This window comes from Schistocerca cancellata, chromosome 8 (genome assembly GCF_023864275.1).
Source record: "Schistocerca cancellata isolate TAMUIC-IGC-003103 chromosome 8, iqSchCanc2.1, whole genome shotgun sequence".
NCBI classification, from domain to species: Eukaryota; Metazoa; Arthropoda; class Insecta; order Orthoptera; family Acrididae; genus Schistocerca; species Schistocerca cancellata.
Window position 1 is genome coordinate 161806155 of NC_064633.1, and position 21129 is coordinate 161827283.

Consider the following 21129-nt stretch of genomic DNA (forward strand, 5'->3'; position numbering starts at 1 on the left):
TTCCTCATCCACCATACTCCACAGACTTTTCCCCAAGTGATTTCCATATGTTTGGACCACTCAAAGACGCAATGGGAGGAAAGAAGTTCCGTTCTGATGAAGAGGTACGCCTCGCGGTGCATGAGTGGTTGCGCAGACTACCAAAAGAATTTTTTTCTACAAGAATTTATGCACTTTGTAAGCGCTGGAGGACTTGCATTGAGCGTGGGGGAGATTATGTTGAAAAGTGATACAGCTTTGTACCACTTCTGCACAGTAAATAATATTTAAAAAATATTTAAGGTTTTCATTTGACTCACCCTGGTGGCAGGTCACGGCACTCTAATCATCTAGGGTCCAACCAGTACGGTCACGATCCCAGGAGAGGTGCAGTAGGTGATATCGTGCTGTTAGCAAAGGCATTGCAATAGCCCATAACTCCAAATTTCGCCTCGTACGACGAACGTATCCCCTTCCCACAGTAGGAGTACTTGGGTAGGTTAGTCGCTAAAATGGCGTCGAACTGAAAGGCCCACGTAGCGACGAATAGCTTTTAATACAGTCAGATGCTAAATCTACGTTCGTCGTACGTCCCGCATTGATTTCTGCGGTTATTTCACGAAGTGTTGCTTGTCTGTTAGCACTGACAATTTTACTCAAACGTTGCTGCACTGCTCTCTGTCGTCAAGCGACAACCATAGCGCTGCTCGTCAACCGACGAACGGCAACAGGGCAGTCCCACGGCCAACCGGAGTTCGTGGCGTCAAGTTTCCGTAGTTTGAAAATGGTGCGTTGTCAACCTACACGACATTAGTAATTTTGGTTCCTGCTGGCATCAGCTATCCAGAGTTAAAATTTCTTGACACAATTTTTCTCCACCCTTTTAATAAAAACGAGCAGGAGTGTCATGTCGAATGCATTAGGCTCTGAGACTGCGGAAAACTACCGAAAATAAATAACCACACTGTCATATGAATTTAGTCTTGAAATTAAACCATTGAGCACTAAACTACAAACGTGACACATTTTTCCAATAATATCACAGGCAATGCGCTTCTTGGAACTAACGTCCCAAGAGTCTTTGAAAAATATTTTTGATCGCTGCAATGGCCCTGGCGCAATTATGCATCGTGCAGTTCAAAGATGAATACAACGACTATCACAATTTCATATCTGGTTTGATTTTTCTGAGACAAAGGCGGGATACGGATGCCGTGCCTCCTATATCATTCTTCCGCTCCTCTACCGCACGAAATCGGGTTTCTCTGGAGCTGCATTAAGAAAAAAAAATCCCTATTTTTCGCCCTCTCCCACTACTCAAATACTGTTTGACATTTGTTATCCCATTTTTTACATTTGAAAATAATGTTTTAGCTGAGAATAAAATTGTTGTGGGTTGGCAGGAGAGCCAACACCGTGATACTAGAGGAAGCCGAAAGGCACGCGTTTTAGCTCACGCAGGCATGCGTGAGGTCTGGAACAGGACAAGGAAATTAGACTTTACAGAAAACTGACGTAGCTTGTGGAATACTTAACTTTAATCCATAAATGGTGAACGTCGCTCTTGACGGTACATGTTTTACAGCATCAATAGTAACTGGTAATGGCGCCTTGCTAGGTCGTAGCAAATGACGTAGCTGAAGGCTATGCTAACTATCGTCTCGGCAAATGAGAGCGTATTTTGTCAGTGAACCATCACTAGCAAAGTCGGTTGTACCACTGGGGCGAGTGCTAGGAAGTCTCTCTAGACCTGCCGTGTGGCGGCGCTTGGTCTACAATCACTGATAGTGGCGACACGCGGGTCCGACGTATACTAACGGACCGCGGCCGATTTAAAGGCTACCACCTAGCAAATGTGGTGTCTGGCGGTGACACCACAAAAGTAACTTACGTTTTTGGACTTTTTTATAAAATGTTGAAAAACTTGAAATGGCAGATTCTCGAACATAGGGGGCAACTATATACATCTACATCTTCATGATGACTCTACAGTTCATATTTAAATGTTCATTGAACAGTTCATTCTATTTCTCTACCATTCCACTCTCTAACAGTGTGTGGGAAAAACGAACACTTAAATCTTTCCGTGCGACCTCTTGTTTCACTTATTTTATTACAATGATCAAAGTAGTGTGGTGTCAAAAAATTTTTCGCATTCGAGGAGAACGGTGTAAATTGGAATTTCGTTAAAAGATCTCGTCGCAAACAAAAGCATTTTTGTTTTAATGACTGCCACCCCAATTCGCGTATCATATCCGTGACACTCTCTTCCATGTTTCGTGATAACACAAAACGAGCTGCTCTTCTTTGTAATTTTTCTATGTCCTCCGTCAAACCTATCTGATAAACATCCCACTCCGCACAGCAGTACTGTAGGAGAGGACGGATAGCGTAGTGTAGGTATTCTTTTTAGTAGACCTGTTGCATTTTCTAAGAGTTCTCCCAGTAAAAGGTAGTCTTGGATTTGCCTTCTCCACAACATTATCTATGTGATCGATCAAATTTAAGTTGTTCGTAATTGTAATTCCTGGGTGTTTAGATTGTGTGATTTATCATGTAACCGACATTTAATAGATTCCTTTCAATAATCATGGGGATAAAATCACACTTTTAATTATTTAGGGTCAATTACCACTTTTCGCACCATACAAATACCTTGTCCAAACTATTTTGCACTTATTGGCTTGATAAACTGATGAAATTATTAGATAGTAAACGACTGCATCATCTGCAAACAATCTACTCGTAAATTGACTGCCCAGATTGTCTTCTATATCATTTATGTAGATTAGTAACAGCAGAGGGCATATAACGAATCCAGTCGCACAACTGAGGCGATATTCCGTATGCACGCAGTATGATCAGAAACCGCTTGTCATGAACGGTATTAAAATCCTTTTGGAGATCTGGAAATATGGAATTGTTTGAGATCCTCTGTCGACAGCGCTCATAACTTCGTCAGAATAAAGGGCTAGCTGTGTTTCACGAGAAGCATATTTTCCAAATTCGTGCTGACTGTGTGTCAACAGATCTTTTTCCTCAAGATAATTCATAATGTTTAAACACAGTAGATGTTCCAAACTTGTGCAAATCAGCGTCACTGAGACGGGTCTATAATTCATCCATCCTTGAGTATTGGTGTGACCTGTGCTACTTTCCAGTCTTCAAGTATGGATTTTTCGTTGAGCGAGCGGTTGTATATGATCATTAATTAGTGAGCTATCACATCAGTGTACACTAAAACGAAGCTCATTAGTATAAAATCTGGACTTGCCTTTATTAAGTGAAACAACCTGATTTTATATATCGGGAATTACTGCTGCAACAGTTCTTGTATCGTATTCTGAAATATCTATTTCGTCTTCTTTGGTGAAAGAATTTAGAAAACCGTACTTAGTAACACCGATTTAGTAACACTGTCATCGTAACATTACCATCACTACTGCGCAGTGAAGCAATCGATTGTGTCTTGCCGCTGATGCATTTCACATACGACCAGAATCTCTTCACATTTTCATCCAGATTTGGAGAGGGAGATTCGCTGCGGAAACTATTAAAAATATCTCGCATTGAAGTTCTCGAAACCCAAATTAAAAAATTGAAGGGAGGACTCTAGGAATTACAGGAACCTCCAATGTATCGTTCCAGTAGTGACCACAAAGATAAATGTACACTACATACAGTGCTAACAGAGGCGATTAAACAACCATTATTCCCGAGTTCTGGAAGCAAATGGAACGGGAAGAAGTCCTATAAAATGATGCAGTGGAGGTACCTCTGCCACGCACTTTGTAGCTGTTTCCAGAGTGTGGATATACACTACTGGCCATTAAAATTTCTACACCACGAAGATGACGTACTACAGACGCGAAATTTAACCGACAGGGAGGAGATGCTGTGCTATGCAAATGATTAGCTTTTCAGAGCATTCACACAAGGTTGGCGCCAGTGGCGACACCTACAACGTGCTGACATGAGGAAAGTTTCCAATCGATTTCTCATATACAAACAGCAGTTGACCGGTGTTGCCTGGTGAAACGTTGTTGTGATGTCTCGTGTAAGGAGGAGAAATGTGTACCATCACGTTTCCGACTTTGATAAAGGTCGGATTGTAGCCTATCGCGACTGCGATTTATTGTATCGCGACATTGCTGCTCGCGTTGCTCTAGATCCAATGACTGATAGCAGAATATGGAATCGGTGGGTTCAGGAGGGTAATACGGAACGCCGTGCTGGATGCCAACGGCCTCGTATCACTAACAGTCGAGATGACAGGCATCTTATCCGCATGGCTGTAACGGATCGCGCAGCCACGTCTCGATCCCTGAGTCAACAGATGGGGACGTTGGCAAGACAACAACCATGTGGACGAACAGTTCGTTTGCAGCAGCATGAACTATCAGCTCGGAGACCATGGGTGCAGTTACCCTTGACGCTGCATCACAGACAGGAGCGCCTGCGATGGTGTACACAACGAGGAACCTGGGTGCACGAGTGGCAAAACGTCATTTTTTCGTATAAATCCAGGTTCTGTTTAGAGCATGATGATGGTCGCATCCGTGTTTGGTTGGCGACATCGCGGTGAACGCACATTGGAAGCATGTATTCGTCATTGCCATACTGGCGTATCACCCGGCGTGATGGTATGGGGTGCCATTGGTTACACATCTTGGTCACCTCTTGTTCGCACTGACGGCACTTTGAACAGTGCACGTTACATTTCAGATGTGTTACGACCCGTGGTTCTACCCTTCATTCGATCCCTGCGAAACCCTACATTTCAGCAGGATAATGCACGACCGCATGTTACAGGTCGTGTACGGGCCTTTCTGGATACAGAAAATGTTCGACTGCTGCCCCGACCAGCACATTCTCCAGATCTCTCACCAACTGAAAACGTCTGGTCAATGATGGCCGAGGGACTGGCTCGTCACAATACGCCAGTCACTACTCTTGATGAACTGTGGTATCGTGTTGAAGCTGCATGGGCAGCTGTACCTGTACACGCCATCCAAGCTCTGTTTGACTCAATCCCCAGGCGTATCAAGGCCGTTATTACGGCCAGAGGTGGTTGTTCTGGGTACTGATTTCTCAGGATCTATGCACCCAAATTGCAGGAAAATGTAATCACATGTCAGTTCTAGTATAATATACTTGTCCAATGAATACCCGTTTATCATCTGCATTTCTTCTTGGTGTAGAAATTTTAATGGCCAGTAGTGTAGATGTAGATTTAGAACTTGTTGATACACTTGTCCGTGGTTGTCATGACCTCCATCACCATTGCAGAGGCGCTGCGACTGCACCCGCCTGTCGGACACCTGGAGAAGACGTGCACGGCGGCCTACTCCATGAGGACACCCTCGGGCCGCACCTTCACTCTGCAGCCGGGCACCACGGTCATGATCTCCATCGCTGGCCTGCACAGGGACCCGCGCTACTTCCCGGAACCGGACGTCTTCGATCCTGAACGCTTCTCGCCGGACAAGAAAGATCGTAACGCCATGCAGGCGTACATGCCTTTTGGACTGGGTGCGCGCTCTTGCATAGGTGAGTCGCTGATTCAGTGACGCTGTCAATTTATAATTCAGTAATGTGTGTGTGTGTGTGTGTGTGTGTGTGTGTGTGTGTGCATTTCAAAATAGTGTTATTTACAAAATACTCTACATGTCATATTTTGGAAGCCAACTACATTACTTATCCGTTACTCGCATAACCTATCGAGTACGCTGGGACATCAGCCGGACATGAAGTACTTGAATAAGATAATTCAAACAACAGTTGTGTTGTAATCCAACGTCATTTATTCAAAACATGCTATCAGTTTAAAAGCCAAAAAACGTCGTCTTCAGGCCCAAAACGTAGACAAAACGAAGACAAAGACCAACGGAGTCTTCAAATAGAAAGAAAGTAGATAAAAACTGTGTGACGGACCGAGACTCGAACTCGGAACCTTTGCCTTTAGCGGGCAAGTGCTCTACCACCTGAGCTACCCAAGCACGACTCACGCCCCTCCTCACAGCTTTACTTCTGCCAGTACCTCGTCTCCTACCTTCCAAACTTTACAGAAGCTCTCCTGCGAACCTTGCAGAACTAGCACTCCTGAAAGAAAGGATATTGCGGAGACATGGCTTAGCCACAGCCTAGGGGATGTTAGCAGGATGAGATTTTCACTCTGCAGCGGAGTGTGCGCTGATATGAAACTTCCTGGCACATTAAAACTGTGTGCCGGACCGATACTCGAACTCGCAGGAGAGCTTCTGTAAAGTTTGGAAGGTAGGAGACGAGGTACTGGAAGAAGTAAAGCTTTGCTTGGGTAGCTCAGATGGTAGAGCACTTGCCCGCGAACGGCAAAGGTCCCGAGTTCGAGTCGCCGCGCGTGATTAGCCGAGCGGTGTAGGGCGCTCCAGCCATGGACTGTGCCGCTAGTAGCGGCGGAGGTTCGGGTCCTCCCTCGGGCATGGGTGTGTGTGTTTGTCCTTAGGATAATTTAGGTTAAGCAGTGTGTAAGCTTAGGGACTGATGACCTTAGCAGTTGAGTCCCATAAGATTTCACACACATTTCACACACTCGAGTTCGAGTCTCGGTCCGACACATAGTTTTAATCTGCCAGGAAGTTTCATATCAGCACACACTCCGCTGCAGAGTGAAAATCTCATTCTAGAAAAAAAGTAACTTATTAAGGAAGTTACGCCGGCATATACAACCAACGAAGTCGGGTGCAGCGAGGCCAAAACCAAGAGGATTCCGCATGTAGCAGTAACACGCCCACCAATGTTCAGACCATTGGTGGGCTTGTTACTGCTACATACGGAAAACGTTTGGAGCCTGGAGATGACGGTTTTTGGCGTCGAGACTGTGGTATGGTTTGAATAAACGTCTTTGGATTGCAATACACCTTAAAAAATGGCTCTAAGCACTATGGGACTTAACATCTGAGGTCATCAATCCCCTAGACTTGGAACTACTTAAACGTAACTAACCTAAGGACATCACACATATCCATGTCCGAGGCAGGATTCGAACCTGCGGCCGTAGCAGCAGCGCGGTTCCGGACTGAAGCGCCTTGGACCGCTCGGCCATACAATACACCTGTTGGTTTCAATTATCATTATTCAAGTTACTGATTTTTTAGTTCCTAGGGAAAGGGCTAACCAAATATACGGACAGGAAACTACATTTGGACGTATTACAAAAGCAGCGTCTCCACATTTACCTGAAGGTGAAGAGGAGAACAATGGCTAACGAAATATACGGACAGGAAACTAGCTTCGGACATATTACAAAGGCAGTGTCTCCACATTTACCTCAAGGTGAAGAGAGTAATAACTAAAGAATTCAGAAAAAGTGAATCACTCAGAAGACTTGGTCAGGTGTTAATGCAACTTCGTACACGTTCACGCTATCGGCGGATATGAAAACGATTAAAGCTGCAATTCTCTGTTAAAGGTGGAATTGCCACTAGAGTGTATTAGTGCTTTTCGTGTTTAGTGTTGTTAATAGGCTTGTAGATTGCATAAGGGGGCGAGAACAGCGTCGGATGTTGGGTGATCACTGTGAAGTAAATGGAGATGCCGCGTAATCTTGTGAGAGAGCGTTATCGGCAACTGACAGAGTTTGAACGGGACCACATTGAGGGCCGTCATTTGATCGGCTGATCGAATCGAGCTACATCGAAATTTATGGGGCATTTGGGTGTGACAGTGGCCTGATGTTGGACAGCCTGGTAAATTGGGGGCTGGCACACTCGTCATCAAGAGTCCAGTCGACCACATCTGTTCACCACAGGGGAGGGACGCCGTGTTGAGCACCAAGCACATTGTAACCGCCTCACATTTGCGCCTGCCAATGGAAAGCCGGTAGTGCTCTCCCTGAAGCAATCTGTGACATCGTGTGCCATTGGTCAGACACTAGCAGCAGCCAGACTAGGGAACCATCGTTCGATACGCAGGCTGCCACTGACACCGCAAGACAAACGGTTACGTCTGGTGAACTCACATGACTAGCAAGCATGAACAGTTGAGCGGCTTTATATTGTGTTCAGCGACGATTCGGGATCCTCCACTACCCCAGATGGCCATAGTCGGAGAGTGTGGCAGCGACCTTGGGAGAGGTCCCATTCTTCCAGTGGTTTGGAGAGGCTCAGCGGTGTTACTCCTGCCGTCATGGTGTACTGAAGCACCGGCTATGATTTCAGGTCACCATTTATGATGACTGAGGGAACTCTGACGGCGCAACGATACGTCATGGACATCCTGCATCCTCACGTGAGAGTATCGTGCTGCCAGTTTTCAACAGGACAATGCTCGTCCACACTTCACGCGTCCCTATGAAGGCGTGCTGGATGCAGAAGTACTGCCGTGTCCAGCAAGATCCCCAGATCTGTTTGTGACAGACCATCTGTGGAGCCAGCTCGGATGTCAACTATGCCCCAGTGGCAGTATCCAGGATATCACGGACCATTTACAACAGTCGTGCAACTGTTTGCCTTAGGAGAGCATACAACTGTTTTATGACAAACTTACTAACTAAAACATTTCGTACATCCGGGCCAGACGGGGTATAACTTCATGCTAATAATACTGTTAAGTGGGTTCATACTGGCAAGTTCTTCGTAAATCTGACGAAATTTTGCAATCACTGAAATTTCATAAAGTACCCTTTCAACCTGTTTCCTCCTCCTCTTCTAGCTGCTTCTCTTTTTTTTTTGGCCGACAGCGTATTTCGGCGATATCCCATAGTAGGACAGGGGCCACCATTGTATTCCGGCGATAAAACATGTGACTCACGCATACTGATGTACTCTGAACGGAAACGTTCTTTCTAATTATAACAGAATACTTCAGGGTTGTTTTTATTTTTTCAAAATTTGCCAAGCTCTGCACAAATAACCCGTAAACCGAGTAACTCATATTGAGATAATTGGGAATTCGTTGTACTCATTTGCACGTTCATCATTGAGGTAGAAAGTGCATCTGTTGAGAAGGGCGAGAATGGCTTGCCAGGCGTGACCAAAGATGCCAGGCAATTACCTTTCAGTTCCTGAAATCCCAGCCACGAGATGCTTCGCTGCCTCCACTTGCCTGGAATACACCAAGTTTTTCACATGATCGCACAGAAAGTTGGTCACAAATGCCGAAAGTGGTTTACTTAGGCCAATAGTTTCGTGTCTTCTGGAACACCTCTCATCAACTATTGTATCCAGGTGGTCTCGAAGATACTGGGGCTCCGTCTATGCTAGAACCATATGCCTTCAAGGATTTGATGAGCCAGATTTTCTAGCATATCTGGTTGTGCATTACTGTAGAAAAATAACGTTGTTGCTTTCGTTATATATGCAACAAACACCAAGAAAAAATGTCTACAGTACATGTCCAAAGACCACTGGAAATATCTACAAACAAATGTCGCATGATAGTTGGCATCTTAAAGCCCTTGTCTGTTCCGTTCTTCTCTGGTTAGGTGAATTTACTAAAGAAACACAACGAATCATCGGGTAAATTTAGTAAATACTGTCAACCATGCAGAAATCACGCTTCTACCGAGACCTTCCCAACAACCGTTCAGTAAATTTCTGCTTGAAGAGAAAATACTGTCTTTGGTAGTTGAAGGAATGTAGCTGAACCTCATCTGTAGCAGTGGTTGACAAATGTTTTCTGCTCAAGAGCCAATACTAACATTTTGTGCCTCTCATTTATTAATTGGTAACTTACATGTATCTGTATGTTATGAGCCCCCAATAGACCAGCTGTACACTCATGTGACAAAAGTCATAGGACAGCGACATCCACATATGCAGATAGCTCTAGTATCGCCTACACTAGATTAAAAGGGCGTTGCATTGGTGGAGCTATAATTCGTAATCAGGTGATTCATGTGAAAAGGTTTCCGTCTTATTATGGCCGTACGATGGCAATTAACAGTTGGAAAGCGGAATGGCAGTTGGAGTTAGACGCTTGGGACATTCCATTTTGGAAATTCTTAGCGAATTCAATATTCTGAGATCCACAATGTCAAGAATGTACCGAGAATACCAAATTTCAGGCATTAACTCTCACCAAGGACAACGCACTGGACAAGCAACATTGTGTCAAATAACCACAGAAATCAATGTGGGCCGGCCGTGGTGGCCGAGCTCTAGACGCTTCAGTCCGGAACCGCGTGACTGCTAAGGTCACAGGTTCGAATCCTGCCTCGGGAATGGGTGAATGTGATGCCCTTAGGTTAGTTAGGTTTAAGTAGTTCTAAGTTCTAGGGGACTGATGGCCTCAGATGTGAAGTCCCGTAGTGCTCAGAGCCATTTGAACCATTTGAAATCAATGTGTAACGTACGACGAACGTATCCGTTAGCACAGTGCGCTGAAATGTGGCGCCTAAAGGCTATGGCAGCAGACAATCGACTCGAGTGCTGCCGGCCGAGGTGGCCGTGCGGTTAAAGGCGCTGCAGTCTGGAACCGCAAGACCGCTACGGTCGCAGGTTCGAATCCTGCCTGGGGCATGGATGTTTGTGATGTCCTTATATTAGTTAGGTTTAACTAGTTCTAAGTTCTTGGGGACTAATGACCTCAGCAGTTGAGTCCCATAGTGCTCAGAGCCATTTTTTTTGACTCGAGTGCTTTTGCTGTCAGAACGACATCACCTGCTGCGCCTCTCCTGGACTCATGACCATATCGGTTGGACCTTATACGACTGGAAGCTGTGGGCTCGTCAGATGAGTCCCGTTTTCAGTTGATAAGAGCTGATAGTTGGGTTCGAGTGTGGCGCGGACCCCACAAATCCAAGGACCCAAGCTGCCGACAAGACACTGTGCTAGTTGGAGGTGTCTCCGAATTAGTGTGGACTGTGTATACATGGAATGCACTGGTTCCTCTGATCCAAAGGATCATTGACTCGAAATAGTTAGCTAGACTACTTGGAGACCATTTACAACCATTCTTGGACTTCATGTTCCCAAACATGTCACTGGACCACAATTTTTTGCGATTGGTTTGAAGCACATTCTGGACAATTTGATCGGATGATTTGGCCACCCAGATCGTCCGACACGAATCCAATCAAACATTCACGGGAAATAATCGAGAGGTCAGTTTGTGCACAAAATCGCGCACCGACAACACTTTCGCAATTATGGACGGCAACAGAGGAAGCAGGGCTCGGTATTTCTGCAGGGCACTTTCAACGACTTGTTGAGTCCGAGCCACGTCGAGTGGCTGCACTGTACCAGACAAAAGAAGGTCTGACACGATATTAGGTGGTATGCCATGAGTTTTTGCACCCCAGTGCAGCAAGTGCGGAATAAGTTGGCCGCCATCTTACCTTGTGGGGTCGTTAAAGGTCGATACAATTCGGAAAACCTAGCTTCGATTGTTCTCTGCCACGCTCAGCGCCCCAAGGTTGTGGCACTGCAATTCCCTGACGAACTTTTGTTGTGTTTTCTATGCAAGTGGATGATTAATTCATTAATAACAGCAACTGTATTTATATTTAAATGAATTATGCAATGAGACACGATCGCAGATGAAACTTCCTGACAGATTAAAACTGTGTGCCAGAGCGGCACTCGAACTCGGGACCTTTGCCTTTCTCGGGCAAGTGCCCTATCAACTGAGCTACCCAAGCACGACTCACGACCCGGCCTCACAGCCTCAGTTCTGCCAATACCTCGTCTCCTACCTTACAAACTTAACAGAAGCTCTTCTGCGAACCTACCAAAACTAGCACTCCTGGAAGAAAGGATGTTGCGGAGATATGGCTTAGCCACAGACTGGGGGGTGTTTCAAGAATGAGATGATCACTCTGCAGCGGAATGTGCGCTGATATGAAACTTTCTGACAGATTAAAACTGTGTGCCGGACCGAGACTCGAACTCGGGACCTTTGCCTTACACGGGCAAGTGCTCTACCAACTGAGCTACCCAGGCACGACATCTACGAACACAGATGTTTGCTAAATTCTTTGAATGTCATTTTTGCTCGTTGCACTAGAACAGCCTTAATTTAATCTCAAATTCCTTGCTACAAAGGGAATGTACCGCATTTGAAGATGGCAGTCTCTGTAATTCACATTGACGAATCCATGTTACTTTCGTGTCAAAATTAATACCACAGTACGAATCGCAAGACAAACAAGTAAACCTTTCCCCCGCTCACGTCTTCTAATCTCGCAGTGGACGCGCTGTTTTCCCTTCTGCCCCCGGGCAGGAGGCCAGCTTTACTTTGCTGACCACCGAATTCACCGTTGTCAATTAAATTTAAGCACAGCTTAAAACATTATTGCCTATGTAAGTATTTTGGTTTGCTACTGAGCAGAGAAACTACACTCTTAAGAAGTTCGTAACGTTAACTAACGTTTTTGGATTTCATTCCATTCCGTTTAAAGCGTTTCATGACGGCACTATCAATGGTCGTGGAATATGACGTTGTTCTAGAACATTACTTGGATTGTAGACTGCCAACAGCAGAGTCTTCTGGAATCAGTCATGAAAATCGGCATCCTTTTATTGATCCATATGGAAATACGCCTTTTAACCATATTTTATTGACAGCCGCTTTTCCCACGAGTCGTATGCAAATGGGACACAGAAGGGCGAAACTAAAGCGGCTTGCGCAGTGTAGATGTAGCTGTAGATGCAGATGAAGGTTTCAAAGATTTGAACTATTTCCAACCATACTTCCTTACGTGAACTAATGTATCGTACTCAGAAGTATATAAAAACTTTTTTTTAATTTTGGAACGTAAAAGTAAGAGACAAAGTGTGGTATGGTACATCATTGTAATCTGTCACTAAGTTTCCCAACAGCATACATTCCGTATGGAAAAAAATTCATTTTCCACACAGTGATATAAAACGCTTATTTAAGTTGTGCTCCAGAGATATCACGCCTTTGTCTTCCGAGTGTTTATCTGACACAGAAAACCAAAAAACAAGATTTTTATAGAAATTAAAGTTTCTGCGAGAATCCTAAGCTTTCCCTTCTTTACATTTTATTTCGACTTTGACCGTATTGTCGTAAGATTGTGGAGGTTACATAGAACTTGTACCTCAAGCACTTAAGTCACCTTGTCCACCTGTTCCTCCTTTTAAAACAGTAACTTTTTCAACGGGTAGTGCAGAGAAAAATAAAATAAAGTGGGCCAACAGTGGGATAGATTGGCGGGAATTGGAAGCCACAGGTGAAGTAGTTCGTGCAACAACAGAGATGTTTTACAGTGTTACGTCAAGGTCGCAGTTAGTACTGACTACTGACAGAGCAAAACTCTATCAGGCAGAAGAGAATCTCTGTGTCAAAATGAAGAGTAGGAAAGTAGGAGACAAATGAAGAGCCATATTCTGGTGAAACTTTTGCTCTCAATTTTCAGAGAAAGAGAGAGTGTGATGTATTGTATACATGAAGTACTTACGATGAAGATGCCGTTTGTTTAAACTCCGTGTAAGTAGATGTGAGGAAAGTGTAAAGAACACTGTAATTTGTGGTCCTGCTGGGACGGAGGTTATTAGATGTGGCGGAAAAGCTGGGACTGAAGGATAAATTTGGTAAGGCCTCGTTTAATAAAACATTTGACTACGGGATTCCACGATAAACTATTGCTCTAACCACTGCAGGAGCTCGATCAGTACCTGAAGCTTATCCATAAACTCTCACGCATCATGTTTCATAATGCTGTACGCACATCGACACGGTCAATGCAGTCGGACCGTCTAACGCTGCATAATAAACGCAAAAAGTATTCAATACCGCCAGTGACTGCACCACTAACTTAGTACTTCTCTTACCTTCTTTTTATTACGTTGGTGGGCCTGTCATTCTCTGCAGCCTTGGAGAGTTTTTTTCTAGCTGATTCACAGCAAAGTAGTTTACTTAAAAGGACCAGGGAAAGTGATACATACCGAGGTGACAGAAGTCCTAAGATAACGATCTGCACACATCTAGATGGCGGACGTATCGTGTGCACAAGATACAAAAAGGCAGTGCATTGGCGAAGCTGTCATTTGCACTCGGGTGACCCATGTTAAAATGTTTCGGACGTGATAATAGCCGCTCGACGGGAACGAACAGACTTTGAACGCGGAATGGTAGTTGGATTTAGACGCATGGGACATTCCATTTCGGAAACCGTTATGGAATTCAATATCCCGAGCCCCGAATGTCAAGAGTGTGCCGAGAATACCAAATTTCAGGCGTTACCTCTCACCAGGGACAACGCAGTCGATTTCACTTAACTACCGAGAGCGGCGGCTTTTGCGTAGATTTGTCAGTGCGAAAAGACAAGCAACATTGCGTCAGATTGCCACAGAAATCAATGTAGGACGCACGACTAACGTATCTGTCAGGACAATGCGGCGAAATATTTCGTTAATTGGCAACAGACGACCGACGCGAGTGCCTTTGCTACCAGCACGACATCGCTTGCAGCACCGCAGCATCGCTCCTAGGCTCGTGAGCTTACCGGTTGGACCCTGGACGACTGGAAAACCGTAGCCTGGTCAGACGTCTCGATTTCAATTGGTAACAGCTGATGGTAGGATTTGAGTGTGGTGCAGACCCCACGAAGCCATGGGCTCAGGTTGTCAACAAGGCACTGTGGAAGCTGGTGGTGTATCCATAACGGTGAGGGTGTATTTATATGGAATTGACTGGCTACTCTGTCGAACCGAACCAACTATTGTCTGTAAATTGTTATGTTCGGCTACCTCCAGACATTTTGCAGACATTCATGGACTCCATGTTCCCAAACACCGATGGAATTTTTATGGATGACAATGGCGCCATGTCACCGGGCCACAATTTTCCGCGATCCAATCCCAAAGAAAACAGGTGTTGACAGATGTGAAAATTACAGAACTATCAGTTTAATAAGCCACAGCTGCAAAATACTAACGCGAATTCTTTACAGACGAATGGAAAAACTGGTAGAAGTCGACCTCGGGGAATATCAGTTTGGATTCCGTAGAAATGTTGGAACACGTGAGGCAATACTGACCTTACGCCTTATCGTAGAAGAAAGATTAAGGAATGGCAAACCTACGTTTCTAGCATTTGTAGACTTAGAGAAAGATTTTGACAATGTTGACTGGAATACTCTCTTTCAAATTCTTAAGGTGGCAGGGGTAAAATACAGGGAGCGAAAGGCTATTTACAATTTGTACAGAAACAAGATGGCAGTTATAAGAGTCGAGGGGCATGAAAAGGAAGCAGTGGTTGGGAAGGGAGTGAGACAGAGTTGTAGCCTCTCCCCGATGTTATTCAATCTGTGTATTGAGCAAGCAGTAAAGGAAACGCAAGAAAAATTCGAAGTAGGTATTAAAATCCATGGAGAAGAAATAAAAACTTTGAGGTTCGCCGATGACATTGTAATTCTGTCAGATACAGCAAAGGACTTGGAAGAGCAGCTGAATGGAATGGACAGTGTCTTGAAAGGAGGATATAAGATGAACATCAACAAAAGCAAAACGAGGATCATGGAATGTAGTCGAATTAAGTCGGGTGATGCTGAGGGAATTAGATTAGGAAATGAGACACTTAAAGTAGTAAAGGAGTTTTGCTATTTGGGGAGCAAAATAACTGATGATGGTCGAGGTAGAGAGGATATAAAATGCAGGCTGGCAATGGAAAGAAAAGCGTTTCTGAAGAAGACACATTTGTTAACATCGAGTACAGATTTAAGTGTCAGGAAGTCGTTTCTGAAAGTATTTGTATGGAGTATAGCCACGTATGAAAGTGAAACATAGACGATAAGACAGAAGAATGCTGAAGATTAGATGGGTAGATCACATAACTAATGTGGAGGTATTGAATAGAATTGGGGAGAAGAGTAGTTTGTGGCACAACTTGACAAGAAGAAGGGACCGGTCGGTAGGGCATGTTCTGAGGCATCAAGGAATCACAAATTTAGCATTGGAGGTCAGCGTGGAGGGTAAAAATCGTAGAGGGAGACCAAGAGATGAATACACTAAGCAGATTCAGAAGGATGTGGGTTGCAGTAAGTACTGGGAGATGAAGAAGCTTGCACAGGATAGAGTACCATGGAGAGCTGCATCAAACCAGTCTCAGGACTGAAGACCACAACAACAACAACAACAGGTTTGGAGAACATTCTAGAAAATTCGAGGGAATGATCTGGCCATCTCCCGACATAAATCCCATCGAACATTTATGGGACTTAATCGAGATGTCAGTTCGTGCACAGAATCCGGCACCAGCAATGCTTCAGCAATTACGGACGGCTATAGAGGCAGCACGGCTCTGAATTTCTTTGTAGGAGTTCCAACGACTTGTTGAGTTCACGCCGCGTGGAGTTGTTGCACTACACTGGGCAAAATGGGGTCTGACTAGGTATTAGGAGCAATCCCCTGCCTTTTGTCACCTCAGGGTACTTCTTCAGAACTGAAAACCCTTCTTGAGACCAGGTAAGTGATGCAGAACTCACTTCGTTCCACCTCCTTTCACCTATCTGCCATAAAACAGTACTGTTTGAGACACTGGGATGAATCTTTCAAATGCTCAAATGTATGTGAAATCTTACGGGACTTAACTGCTAAGGTTATCAGTCCCTAAGCTTACACACTACTTAACCTAAATTATCCTAAGGACAAACGCACACACCTATGCCAGAGGGAGGACTTGAACCTCCGCCGGGATCAGCCGCACAGTCTATGATTGCAGCGCCACAGACCGCTCGGCTAATCCCGCGCGGCGATGAATCTTTCTTTGAAAGATAAAATCTAAGTCAGTTGTAGCCTTCAGAAATGGTAGAGCATGAGACCCGGCATTCTTCTTGGCAGCCACGCTACAGAAGAATGTTCATTTAAAATCCTTGCCTCGGGCTTCCTAATTGGCTCATCATATTTATTTCTGTAGAACGCGCACTTTCTCGCGTGTGTTTCCTTGTGAGCCCTTACATTCATCAGATTCGGAATCCTGTCAAGGGGTGCGAGAGAGTTTCTGACTCCCTCCTGACGCCACGCCAGCATTGGCTAATCATAAAAAATTTTGAAGGAGCAGGAGCTTTTCAACTTATTCACAAAATTTTCGGGCAATCGTTTTCTGAAGCTCGAGAGTTTCTTATGAATAACACAGTAGTAAAAATTCTTAAAAGAGTTGAGCTAGAATCAAGGAAGGACAATAACTCACAGCATACACAAAACACAAGTGAAGTAACAAAAGTGGTCGCACCTTATCACTCCTGTTGTTCAAGTTCTATGCCGAAGTCACGGTTTCCGAAGAGGGATGAAGGTTCACGAAATAAGATTCACATACGATGTAGCCCTACTGGCCGGATCTAAGGGGGACCTAGAAGGCAAGATTAAAGAAATGGACGACGTACTTAGTGTGCAATATGGCTTAAGGATACACAGAGCGAAGGCGAACACGTTGAGGACTAGTATAAAGATGAATAACGACTTACTTGTCATCAAAACTGTGAACTGCACAGTAGTGGAAGGAGTGAAAGTAAGGTAACACTGGATAGCCGAAGCCATGGAAGATAGCAGAAGCATAATGGCCATAAAAACTATCCATTGGACTGCGTTGATGCAGTGTATATGGAACCCGCCGCTATTCCGATGCTGGTAAACAAGCAGCAGTATGTAGGCAACAGGTTAGTGTGGTCTTCGAATGGAAACTTATTTGATTGTCCCTATTGCACAAGCGAAGAAAGCTTTCATCGACGTAAGAGGTCTACTGCTGTCATTGACATGGAGTTGACGAAGAAGTTTCTGGATGTGTACGTCTAGAGCACACATTATTGGAAGTGTGCTGTTTTCTGTGCCTTCGGATGCCAGTTGGGTTGAAGTGTGTTCTCGTTGTGTTGCAGGACAACGTTTCGCACAGTCACAGGTGAAGATGGGCCTCGCCACCCTAGTACTGAACTTCAAGATCACCACCACCCCACGAACTCCAGTGCCTCTCGAACTGGATCCCAGAGGGTTCCTGAGGACCGCCAAGGGCGGATTATGGCTCCGTTTCCAACCTCTGGCTCACTGACCGTGTCAATCAAAGCGGATGTAATTAATTCTAATCCTCGAGGTTTCATATGTGCTGTGCTGAGTTGTACATGTGACATGTGACATTTCACTTATGACCAATGTGGATAATTATTATTAATAAACACTCTTACATTTACAACAATGTGGACTTCGTTTTATATGTTTTTCTCTTCTGTTTCAGTGCCTTTGAATGTTCTCGAACAAGTGGTGTGGGTGATAAAGTCTATTTTTATTTGTTTAACAGTGAGTAGAAATTTGTTTTAATAAACTGCCTCTGATATGTCATTAACATGCACTACAAAGTAAAGCTTTAGATTCAGTAATCATATTTGCAGTTTAACTTCTGTAACATCATCTAAGTTTAAAGATGAACGTTTATACAACAATAAGTGACATAATTTCTGTCAGAAGATAAAGACCCAAATTCTGGAGTAACATAAAATTTTAATTACCTTGGAAGAAGAGAAATATCAATAGACTGCAGTGTTGGAAGTATGGCAACCTCAAACATGTCAACACAATAGTTCCTATTTTGCACTGTGGATGGGTTCCTAACTCTTCATATGAACCAATTTACAACAAATTCATCATATAAGATTTGGTAAATAATCACTTAAATGTGTCGTTTAGTTGTATACTGTAATGTGGCATCAGTCTTGAACATAAGCATACAAGTGCCAAGATCTGCCTGAAGGATAAAACTAGGTGAAATAGCTCATATAAATCTTACAAAACTTGCAAAAAGGGATATAAAAGCTAGGAGGGAGTAATTGGATACCCCCTTCCTACAAGTGTACTATCACATTAGCATAATTCTTCTTTAAAGGTCACCGAGTACTTAGAGATCCATCTCTCTAATTAATAACATTCTAACAAGACGTGGCGTTCATGTAAATGTACCAATATATACAAACATTTAACTAGCATTGGTGACAATCATCCTTTGACTGTACATTCAATGTATCATACGACAACAATAATCAAAAAATTCAATAGCTGGTTGTGTTAATTTGTTACAGAAAGTACACCCAAAAGTAATGATAATGTAGAGATAAATATACAACATTAGTACCCAATGTTAAGGAGCATACACATCTGTAAATACAGTCAGCAGTAAGTGTTTCTTACAAAATTTCAGCAAGTGGATGTGTCAGTTTCTTTGACAGAACACACACACAGAAATAATAGTAACAGACAGATAAGTGTAAGACATACGTTTAGTGGCAGTGTCGAAGATGTAGGAAAATATATTTATACAAACTGATATAATTCTCCTGGCTTTCTAACTTGGCGAAGGGGGAACTCATTGACTGACTGTAGTACAGTGTTAATTTATTCTCAGTAATAAGGACAAGTGAATGAGGATTCTCAAAAAGGGACTGCAACTATGTACGCTACCTAAATCACACCATAACATGACGGGAAATAAAATTATTTAAAAGGAGGTTATAGACACAGTTATGATCGATACGTCTCTTTGTGATGACAACTGAGAAGTGATGAAATGCATAATACAAGATAAACAAACAAAAAAGACATGATACATTAGTGAATGGGTGGATACATAACACACAAACCATGTCGTAGTTAGGAAAAAACTATGAGCGATTGAGTGACATCAGAAACTGGACAGTTGGATGAAACGCAGAGTGACATAATAAATAAATAAGAAAAACGCATAAACCACAGAAAAAACCTTCAGATTATCATTTGGTGATACATAGGCTCACAGAGCACTCGACTTCATAGTCCTATTTGTGCACAAAAAAGTTAATATCTTTTCACACAGTATTAAAGGTAACTCCACATAAATGACTATGGGTAACATTAACCGATTTGCTGTGTTGGTCTGAGGCACTTCACACAATCTTTCTTATGATGTTTTATGATGACAGTCCAAGCTTTTCCTCTGCACAATATTAGTTGCTATTCTCTGTCAGGTTTGGTAAGCCCCCCCCCCCTTCCCCCTCATTACTTTCTCAGTGGACCATATCTTGACTCATAGTCTGATAACAATATGTTGTAGTATAGTAGAGACACTGTATTGTGCGTATTGAAGTTACCAAAGGAAAATGAGAAATTAAATGAACCACAGTGATTTCCTTGCAGGAGTGTGATATGCATACATGAGTTACGGGTTGAGCAGATACTGTTGGTAAAGATAAATTTGAGACCACAGACGTGGAATTATCCAGTGGATTGATAGTCCACAAGTAGGAGACGATTTAGACAGGGCAAATTCGGACGATAAACGTAAGTAGCCTGCAAGTGTAGCTGCATTACCGGAGAAAACACCACACTTGGAACGGGTAGAGAAGGTAGTGATGGAGCAATGATCGTCAAACAACGAAGCATGTTCAGTCATCACAGGTCTTTTCTAGCGACCCCAGACACAGTGCAAAAACCAACTGGGAATGAACTGCCTGTGTACTGTTAACGGTACTGTATACCACATGATCTGCAACCAAGGACGAATGAATTTAGTGCCCAGTTGACATGAGTTGCTATTACTGCGAAACATTCTAGGCCCTAGGAAACAGTGATAATCATTTCAAACAAAAGTGCAGATAATACGAGGGAGTATCGCTTTTGTTGTGACTATCGATACGTTAACAACGGTACAGTGCCAGATGCTTATCCAATTCTGATTATAGTAGAAACTTCGGTTAATCTGGTGCAATGAATATACTTTTTACCACGAATCAGCGGAGTGGCTGTTACTATTTAGAGATACCAGTAGAATATTAGTCAAAGACAGCATTTACAATCCTTTGACTACATTATCAGTATTAGCATATGTTGTTTGGGCTGAAAAACGCATCGCCAATGTTTCGGCGCCTCTTAGAGTATTGTAAGGATTGAAATCAAAGCATTGTATGTATTTAGGTGACGTAATACGAAATAGCATGTACTGCAGACAAGGGAAATGTTAAACGGCTGCAAATTGTACATCTAACAGTCAACTTGGAAAAGTGTCAATTCGTGCTGAAAGAAGTACATTATTTGGGGTACATAACTAATCACAAAAGCTTTGGGATGGAACACCAGAAAAATAAAAACTGTACAGCATTTTCCAGCACTGTGCACGTAAAGAGAGTTGTAGTCTTCCTTGAGCCTGGGGATATATTACCAGAAGATTGCACCGAAATCTGCAGAAATAGCA

General features: G+C 43.6%; 1 protein-coding gene and 1 non-coding gene across 2 annotated transcripts in view; one reads left to right on the forward strand and one right to left on the reverse strand.

Annotated features, from left to right (window-relative positions):
* Positions 1-18108, forward strand: part of LOC126094466 (cytochrome P450 6a2-like) — an 89247-nt gene extending 71139 nt beyond the window's left edge. The window contains exons 8-9 of the mRNA XM_049908854.1: positions 5269-5529; positions 17795-18108. Coding sequence (XP_049764811.1) covers positions 5269-5529; positions 17795-17964 — 431 coding nt within the window. The 3' untranslated portion in view covers positions 17965-18108. The remainder of the gene's footprint in view (positions 1-5268; positions 5530-17794) is intronic.
* Positions 11826-11900, reverse strand: Trnat-ugu (transfer RNA threonine (anticodon UGU)). Its single transcript has one exon. It is a non-coding gene; the product is annotated as a tRNA-Thr (tRNA).
* Positions 18109-21129: the final 3021 nt, after the last annotated feature.